The sequence below is a fragment of the Pholcus phalangioides genome, unplaced genomic scaffold (assembly GCF_987345545.1).
Source record: "Pholcus phalangioides strain wild (caught in Gottingen) unplaced genomic scaffold, Ppha-v1.0 ptg000024l_1, whole genome shotgun sequence".
Taxonomy (NCBI): Eukaryota; Metazoa; Arthropoda; class Arachnida; order Araneae; family Pholcidae; genus Pholcus; species Pholcus phalangioides.
This window is the reverse complement of record NW_028301616.1, coordinates 20,507,330-20,517,412: the sequence shown is the minus strand read 5'-3', so window position 1 is coordinate 20,517,412 and position 10,083 is coordinate 20,507,330. Positions and strand designations below refer to the sequence as shown.

Here is a 10,083-nt window from a genome sequence, read left to right as displayed (position 1 = left end):
TAAATGTACTTTTCAACAATTTCTGTATATTTTGGGATGAGGTCTGTCGGATTATGCAACAGCTTTTATTTAAACGAATGTTTTTGGTCGAAATCACAATGTACAATTGGTCGTTTCTACCAAAAAAGAGCATGTTCACTTGATTCATTTGCTTCGGTATTTTTCATTCAAAAAGGAACATGGCAAAGCAGTTGTCCTATTGGCGTTAAGATTTTTTTTTTTCAAAATGGCACATTTTTCAGAAACGCTTCCAAAGTAATGTTCTACAGTAAAACTTTTCGATAACGAACACCTATGATACAGAAAAATTTTTCCTCTAATAAGGATAGTAAGATACATCAATGTGTAATTAAGTCCATCAGCAGAGTTGTCCACTAATGGGATGTTCCACTGTAAAATAATGGTACTTATGTTACACATCTTAGTATTAATTATTATAAGAAAGCCCCCCCCCCCCATTCTTATAGCTCGGTGTTTCCCAAAGTGGGCGATGGAATGGTCCGGGGGGATAGAAGCTACGAATCTAGCAGGACTCTATGGGCTTGTTTGGGGAGCGGGGCGATGAGAGAAAAAACATCTCTGAAGTGAATTGGGTGATGGAACAAAAACGTTTGGAAGTTCTAGTCCTAACGTGAATAAGTGCTGAGAGATAGAAAACTGGGTGTTGCCATGCTTTAAGTTTTCTGTAACCAGATGTGATGTTAGACATGAATGTTTTTGTTTCAGACAAACAGAAAAATTAGAAGTTTGTTTCTCCTTATGTAACATATCTTGCTCATGCATTGGATAGCATTGCTTATGGTTTCTGCGAAAGCCCGAAGTTTGCCATTTCGTGAACTGGCCGGCCCAGTTGATCCAGCCATTTGCCGAATTTCGGGCTTTCCCTGGGCTTTTGCCGGTCCCTAAATGTCAATCTATGTATCCTTATGTATGGCTCACTAAGATATTCCCCTCGCTACGCCCTTGCAATATTCAATGAGATATTCGAAAAACGGAAGAAAGCTGGGATAACAGCGTTAAATGCGGGTAAAACGGTTTTCCGCATTTAGAGCTGTGGTTCCCCTCCCCCCAAACTTTCCTCCGTTTCTCAAATTCGAATATCTCGGTGAATATTACGCTTAGAAGCATGAAATTATTTTTGTTGGCATCAAGAGAGACAGGGCAACAATTCCCTAATTAGATTTAGGGGCACACGGGGACTATAAAAAACTAACTTTTTTTAATTTTTTTTTTAAAGTGATCAGCACGTATTCCCAAGAGATCTTTACATCTGTTCAGGGAATTTGTTAGTGTTAGTAGACATCCATGCCCGAACCGGGATTCGAACCAGACCTGTAGTCAGAAGCTAGCTCCCGAACCACTGGACTGCCAGGCGGCAAGCCTGGCATTTTTTATTAAAATAAAAAAATACAACCCCTTCATACATGAATGACATCTGAGTACTAAACGTTATTTGGAAACTTTTTCCAACTCTATAGGATCAACGGTTCGACAGTAAAATGTCGTACACCCCCACCCACTATTTGCTATGCACCCTGTATAGCTGACCGATCTGAGTCCCAAGAGGTCATCAGTTGGCATCTTGGCTTACCCAGGCCACGCACGAGTTGAGAGGGCTCTGGCCGTGCAGCCTATACGGGCTCCAATATACCACAAAAATGCACTGTAAATAACCACTGCAAGTTATTTTAAGCGTTCATTTGAATTTACCAGAGACGCACTCAGCTTAGTATGACAGGTTCAGCCATGCAAGGGGCCCCGCACTTGAAGTATATTATGATGATGTCAATAAAAAAAAAAGTCAATTTTTTTTTTTTTTGTAACAGTAAAAGCACGGTTTCCAATATAAAAATGATAATGAATTTTTCAAATAATACGAAACAAATAAATGAGAATCATTCCTAAGGGACAGTTCAAGTATTACGTAAGCAAATTTTTAGACATTTTTGACTCCCCCCTTGTCAGCAAAAGTAAGCAAAACTCTGACCCCCCTCTCTCCTTGTCAGCACTGCCCCCTACCTTCTAACACATATGGGTGGGATCTGAAACGTATGAACTTCAGGATGTTTCTAAGAAATTCATTGCGACCCACCCTTTAAGCCATTTATATTTCAAACCCTTGACCAAATGTGGCCCAGAAGGTTATGTGATGTGACTTGTCCCCTCAACCCCAATTTCGTAAAAATGAACTAGGCGGCACATTTACAGATCGTATAAATGACCCGTGGCACAATTCCAGAGCATTTAAGTGGCACATTTTAAGATCACTTAAGTAACCCCGCGACACAGTTCCAGAACACTTAAACGATCCGTGGCACATTTGGAGATCCCTTGAGTGACATGTGGCACAGTTTTAGAGTACTTAAGCGGTTCCCAGCGTGGTTTCACATCACTCAAGTTACCCGCGGAGCATTCCCAGATTACTTAAGTGATTTGTGGCATAATTACGGATTACTTGAATGATGTGTAGCGCAGTTTCACAGCACTTAAGCGGCCCGGACTCATTTCCATAGCACTAAAGCATCCCGGACACTTCCTGAGCACTTGAAGGATCCGTGAAACATTTAAAGACCGCTGAAGTGACTCTGTAAGGGATTTATCATTAGGGAAAATGTTGGTTCAGGTGCCCACAAAGTAGAGAAAGATTTTTCTCGTTTTTGGCCCACCGAGTAGGATGCCATTAAGAATACTTCATATTTTCATAAAGGGGGTGTTTGATGACGTAAGCATCATCCAAACACCCCCCCCAACCCCTCATCAAAAGTCAGCAAATCGAAAACCCCCCTCCCCCCGTCGATGATGACGTAATATTGAATGACCCCTAACTCGAAGGAAGCCCACAATCATCATCTCTATGGACTCCGCGTCTGGCAATGTTGGCTCTGGAATCGACTTAATCCTGAGGGACTACAAACACTTCATTTTTGGCATAAAATCAATTTAATTTTGAAAATAATGTCGTTATTATAAGCTATAATTGAAACAGTAGACGGAGTAAGTGCAACCAATTTTTTTATCCGATTTTCGAACACTTGATATCTAGGCCAGGGGTTCTTAACCTTTTTCAGCCGCGACCCAAAATCAACAACATGATCAACTTCGCGACCCATCGGCTATATTTTATGGTTAACAAAATGTTTGATTTTCGAACCTAGTACCCAGTCCATGGTGTCTTAACAGGTGAGCCAACAGGGCCTGAGCCCATCGAACTGAATCAAGCGGGGGGGGGGGGCCTCTAAGGTTATTTTTGAAGCCCTTAATAATTTTCTCAAAATTATTTCTTTCACAAAATATGAATTTTCATTAATTCTGGAATAATTCTCCCTTTAATTTTCAATTATCTTTCCTTAATCTTAGAATTAATTTTTTATTAATTACATAATTATTTTTCATCAGTTCTGGAATTACCATTAATTGACCATTTTTCAATAATTCATGAGTTATTTTTCACCAATTTTGGAGTTGATTCTAATAAATTCTGGAATCATTTTTCGTATATCAATTCTGAAAAATTGTTTCTCTCTTCAACTTTCAATTATATCTTTCATTAATTTTTGAATTATTTTTCATCAATTCTGAAATCATTAATTCAGAAGTGTATTTCATTAATCCTGGATCATAAGTGGGTTCTTACGACCCATATCAGAAACCCCTGCGACCCAAGTTTGGATCATTACCCATCGGTTAAGAACCCCTGATCTAGGCTTGAAGTCATTTTTTACTTTCTCCCATTAATTACAAATGCCTCTTCTAAGTGCCTATTTTTTAGTGTCTTTTTGCCTGCCTATTTTTACTATTTTTAGTGCCTAAACTTCCGGGCTCTACTAATTATTACGTTTTAAAAATGGAAGATTGTTGTAATTGAGGTGAGAGATTGTAAGTGAGGGAAAATAATGTCGTGACATCAAGTGTTTCTTCTCTTTTGACTTATTTAAGAGTTTATCTTCCACTCATCTATGGAAGATTTTAGTGATTCCATGAGGTTATACCGAAACCACGAGAGTTGTTTCGTAGTAGATAAAAAAGACAAGGACAGTCAGAGAGAGGTCATTACGGCCCATAAATCCACAACTGCTGATTACAGTTGTAAAATGCTTGGCAGATGTGACGTGTTAAAAGATCTACTACATTTTTTTTTTGTTACTGTTTTATCATCTGTCAGAACGTAACTCTACGAGCTTCAGATAAGAACAAGGCAAACTTCGAAACCAAACCGGTAGCGGGCAGTACAGAACTTATCATAATCGAATAAAATACAGTAAAACCTCGTAAAGTCGTCACCCTAATAAGTCGTCACTCCGGTTAAGTCGTCATTTTTCTTCAGGCCCTTCCACCTCTCATAGACAACAATGTTATTAAACCCTCGTTTACTTGTCGCTAATTTCGGTTAACTCGTCACTATGGAAAAAATTTGAGAAAGTGGAACAGACTATTTTCATGGCTCCCATTAAAAAAAGAGCTTGTTAACAGCATCGCCATATGCTTAAAAGTCACCATAAAATCCTATTTACCCAAACAGAACAGCTTAAGTAACGAAAGTTACGCTGGGGGAAGTTCATTTGCCGACTAAGGTTTTTGGAACGTTAGGGACTGTTCAAGCTAGATCTCATTTCTGTATGGGCTCCACTGGAGAAACTGGACAAACCGCGAGACACTCAGGCTCTGTCACAAGAAGCAACGTAAGCACTTCGCCCCCCCCCCCCCATGGCATCTCCGGCAAAACCAAAATTTATTGATACGTCAAAGACTACACATAGTGCAAGGAAATCAAAAATTATGTAAATCGAAGAATGAAATTAATCAAGTCAAAGTGCAACGGGCACGGATAATAAATAATCATAGAAAGCATGGACTCTACTAATTTACGGCCGTATTCACCAACACAGTTTCAACTGCAATCGAGGTGGAAAGATTAAAGTGAAACGGATTGGTTAAATTAAGGATTTTAACCAATCCGTGTCGATCGCTGATCGTTTAACCTGCGATTTCAATTGAAACTGTGTTGGTGAATACGGCCGTTGGGGCTTGACATTTAAAAAAATATCTTTGTTGAAAAAAATTAGACATTCTTTCCTAAGTTGAGGTCTTCTGTTTACTTTTCCCTGCCCGGGGCCCCTCCACCAAGTCAAAAGTGTTCGAGACTACTTTGTACTTGTATCATGAACTACTGATGAAGAATTAAACTACTAAAATTAAATTTGATGTCTATGTAAAATTAATGTGAAATACAGAGTTCTGTTATAAAGAAAAGCTACTTATATATAGCTTTAGACTAACAGTTGCTCTGTTAGTCTAAATTAAAAATTACTAGTATAAATCAAAGTGTACAGTACATTTTACCACAATAATTTAAGTAATAAGAGACGAAAAAGGTAAAAAATTGCTATTATTTATTCTTTCGCGATCTATAAATGTTATTAATATTGTTATTTTGATTCATACTTTAATAAATTTCATATTACTTTAAATTTATACGATTTTGACAACATTGCACATTCAAACTGACGGCACTCCGCTTAAGCGGTCATAATTTTTCGATAACTTAAGGTGACGACTTATCGAGGTTTTACTGTATGTCATATTCATCGCCGATATTTTCTCACTTGTTGTCACTGTGATTTTCAGACGCAGTGATGGTAACCTCTTCCAGAAAAATTTCCCTTTTGACCAAATTCCCCCCCCCCCACGCATTCCGAAAAATGTGCTGCCATCTAACGGAGAAAATACGCAATCAGGTATTTTACAACAGAAAAGTATTGCACTGCATTAATTTATTTTTTTCAAAAAAAATTCTTTTGTTTGAGGAACTCTCAAAATTTCCCACAAATGCTAAGAAATTTCTCACTTGGGCAAATTTTGGCCAATTTTTCCCAAGAATATGGGAAATTTCCCACCAGTCACCATCACTGTTCAAACGGTATTCCTCGGCATCCTTGTGGGGATATGATATCAGGAGGAGTGCTCAATCTTTAGGAGAGTGTGAGCCATTTCATTGGTTTTAAAAATTGTCGCGATCCACTTAAGTGATCTGCAAGGTTGCCACGGGCCACTTGAGGGAATTGGAGCTGCGCAGCGGGTGACTTACGTGATGTGGACCTGTACCGCGGGTAGCTTAAGTGATCGGAAACTATGCCACAGGTCACTCAAATGATCTGATAATGTACCGCTGTCCGCTTGAGTAATCTGGAACCCCCTACGCATGGCCAAAGATACGTCAATTAAATTTTTGTTTAGTGAGTAAAAGTGCCTGAGCAGTAAAAAAATGAGTAATTTACATTACGTAAACATTCGTCTCGCAAAGGGGCAAGCAGAATAATTGTATATTTTTTCCTTGTTGTGGACTAAAGTGACGCCCAGAACCCTCAACCAAACAAGAGATCCAAAAATTATTGAATGTTTTCTTCCATTCTCAAATTATTTCTGTTATTATATCAGAATTTTCATCAATTTTTGAATTATTTATTTCATTTATTTTGAATTTCCATTGGTTTTTGAATTATTTTTCTCATTAATTCTGAATTATCATTATTTCTGGAATTATTTCTTTCATTAATTCTGAATTATCATTAATTCTGGAATTATTTTTCATTAATTCTGGAATTATTTTTCATTAATTCTGGAATTATTTTTCATTAATTCTGGAATTATTTTTCATTAATTCTGGAATTACCATCAGTATAAAGTATTTCTTTCATTAATTCTGGAATTATTTCTTTCATTAATTCTGGAATTATTTCTTTCATTAATTCTGAATTATTTCTTTCATTAATTCTGAATTATCATTAATTATGAATTATTTCTTTGATTAATTCTGCAACTCTAAGGAGATTTTATATATTTCATTAATTCTGAATTTTCTTTCCATTATTGTTAATATTTTCAATGTATCAACCCTAACTTTTCATTACTTTTCAGACTTTTTCTTTCATAATGTCCTAATTTTTATTATTTTTGGAATTATTTCTTTCATTATTTTAATCATTATTTTTTTGCGTTTTGAATTTTCATCAAATTGAAATTTTTACTATTTTTGCATTAATTTACATGTAAATTTTGTGCGTTTATATAGTATATATATTTTGCATGGATATTTTTCAGCATTCTTATATGTTCTGTGATAACGTATGAATTTTTGGAGATGTCGATATCCTTTCCCACCCCCGAAACTCTTAAGACGTCCCTCTAACGCGCAACTATTTTCGCACCGGGCCCCGCGACTGGTAATTGCGGGCCTGGCTCCGCGGCGTACTAAAACAGTCAGAAAAGACTCGACTTAGTTACAGAAATAAAAATTCTAAAAATAAAAATTTTATTCAATCTTTCATAAGCTGTATAAGAAAATCTCAATTATTACGAAACGCGGCTTAGTTTTTACTGTTCTGTGAAAGAAAATTATTTTGTCTACGAACTTTTAGAGGCTATTTTTAGCATTTCTGGTACCTTTTTCAAGAAACGCAATAGTCTCGTCAGCAAGTAGCAATGAACTTTTGATTCTTATACTTATATATGTAATAACATTTTTAGATACTTCTATTTTCTCGTCTATCATATCAACGATTTAACCACAGAATGAGTTCCATGAAGAAATGACAGAAATGCGTAAAATTTGTCGATGTCGGGTAAACACGGTAAGAAATGCGTAGATTTTTTACGATCGATGCGTAAAAATTTGGCAAGTCTGGTTTGAGTGGTGTCTAATAGACAGACAGGGCTTAGAAGGGATGCGTCAGGGATAACGTGATTTTTCATATCACAGAAGTTTGGTTAGGACTTGACGATAGTTGCACCACTCTTATCTCAGTTGCTTAATAAATCATAAGCTACGCCATGCGGTAAAAAACTAAACAAAGGAACGAAAAAGAGTCTATTTTATTTTATTTTATATTTTGACAATTTCTGACTTCCAGTTATGAATAATTTATGAATGCAAAGAAACGATAAGATTAGTAACGTGTGACTACTGCATACCGTAAATTTTTACCATCTCTGACATTAAGTAACGTTATCACCGTCTACAACTCTATTTTGTACGTAAAGGGACAATTTTACGAGGCTTCAGCTGGCATTAAAGTTCACGCTTCACAAAGAACTACGATTAGGTATATAAGCCTTTCACTTCCACCGGGTCGAATTTCGCTTTGTGGTTCCGTCCCTTTATTTTCCTGCAGCCAAACTCTTTCTGTGGCCTCAAATGCGAGTAGCGGTCGAGAATTTTGTCCGGAGGCGCACCCTATCAAACAGCAACGACATGGATTCGCAGAAACTCAGCAAGAACATCGTCATGGACACCGTGGTCGTCAGCAAGGATCCCGACATCAAAGAGCCACCGAAGATCATTGACGTCGAGGTACTGGCGAAGATCAAGAAGAAGTCTCTGGCCGGTAAGCCGAACCAAAAAATAGCCTTATCTCTTCATTATAGAGTTAAGAAATTGTAATTATTGATATCCTAAAGAGAAAGGACTTGGTAGGGACTTCCTTTTCCGACATGCTTCCCGAATAAGGAAATACTACTACTGCTTAACCGTACACGCAACTCGTAAACATTCTTCTAGGCAATTTTTAACGAATTGGTACATGTGGTGTTTGTGTATGCGTGGCCGTAGGTTCGTGTTGTCAGAGTTATGTTTGTTTGTTATATTGATGTTGCCATCCGAATAAATCACTGGTCACCAAAGTATAGCATCATCGGTTAAGGTGGGGGAGGGGGGGGGAAGTTCAATGCAGCCTTGGACGGCCATGACTGCAACTCCGCAAGAAATTTCAAATTAACAAAACCACTAAATGGTTTACTAATAGTTCTCGCATTATTTTGGGGGAGATTTTGAAAAAACATTTTAATGTCTCTGGCCGTGAAGAAATAGAGAAAAGAAAGAGTCTCAAAACCGTTCTTCCCAATGTCAACAAAAGCTGTTTTTTAGCCAATGTGACTCAAAGCATTCCTTTTTCCAATGTTGCCCAAAACAGCTCTCCTCTTCCAATATGACCCAAAGCAGTTTTTCTTCCAGTGCGGAACCAAAGCTGCTCTTCTTCCAGTGTGGACCAGAGCTGCTCTTCTCCCAGTGTGACAAAACAGTCTTTCTTCCAATGTCACTTAAAACATTTTTCTTCAAATTTTACCCAAAATCGCTTTCATCCAGTGTGGATCAAAGCTGCTCCTCTTCCAGTGTGACTCAAGCTTGCTGACAGGGCACCAGCTCTGGAGCCGGGACAATTCTCATCAGTTTTTTTTTATTTTTACACGCTATAAAGAGCCCGTGAAAGTCTGGTCAAATTTGTTTTCCTTCCAGTGTGACTCAGAACACGTCTTTTTCCAATGTGTACCAAAACTTCCTCTTCCATTGTGGCCGTAAAACAAGTTCCTCTTCCTATGTGCCCCCCGCCCAAGAAAGGAAACAACATACAAAACCAAAGCATTTTGGATACACATGGTTTAGGAAATAATATTTTGCTAGGAGAAGATTGCAATGGGAATCCCCATCATGACATTTCATAAAGTATTACAACTTTACCGTACATGCACCTAGTACACATTTCTCTGCTGAATGTATGTGTATTAAGAGACCGGCTTATCGGGATCCGGCGTATTACTGATCAAAAGCAAGTTTCGGCCCATAGAGCCAAATGACCTGAGTAATGCATTTTTAATTGTTGTTTATTTGATGCAGTTAAAATGCAGTTTTAATTTATGTTTAATGCTTGTTAATTGCATTTTTAATTAATTGAGTTGCTGTATTTTTGAAATATATGACATCCATATTTTTATGGGCATCTTTTTCTCAGCCACCTCGTTGGGCATTTTGCCTGTTGTGGCGTTGTATTTGTATTTGTATAATCGAGCTAGAGTTTGACAGCTCGATTATGATAGTATATCTTATGATATATCACTGCCCTTTTTGTCCGTGACGTAGTAATTGCTTAAATAAATATTTTATTATGTTCGCAGAATCACAATATAATTTATCAACAACATCAGCTCCCCCCCCCCCTTCTTTTTTCATATTCTGTATGATTCTCAAACTTTTTTGCCACTGGTATTCTTGAAAATTACAACTAACTGCGAGCTCTTCGGTGGCATCCATAA

At 37.5% G+C, this 10,083-nt stretch overlaps 1 protein-coding gene across 1 annotated transcript in view; it reads left to right on the top strand.

Moving 5' to 3' along the window:
• Positions 1–8,094: 8,094 nt before the first annotated feature.
• Positions 8,095–10,083, top strand: part of LOC149068958 (sialin-like) — a 56,997-nt gene continuing 55,008 nt past the window's right edge. Inside the window, exon 1 of the mRNA XM_089251244.1 lies at positions 8,095–8,381. Within this exon, the coding sequence (XP_089107370.1) occupies positions 8,192–8,381 (190 nt within the window). The 5' untranslated portion in view covers positions 8,095–8,191. The remainder of the gene's footprint in view (positions 8,382–10,083) is intronic.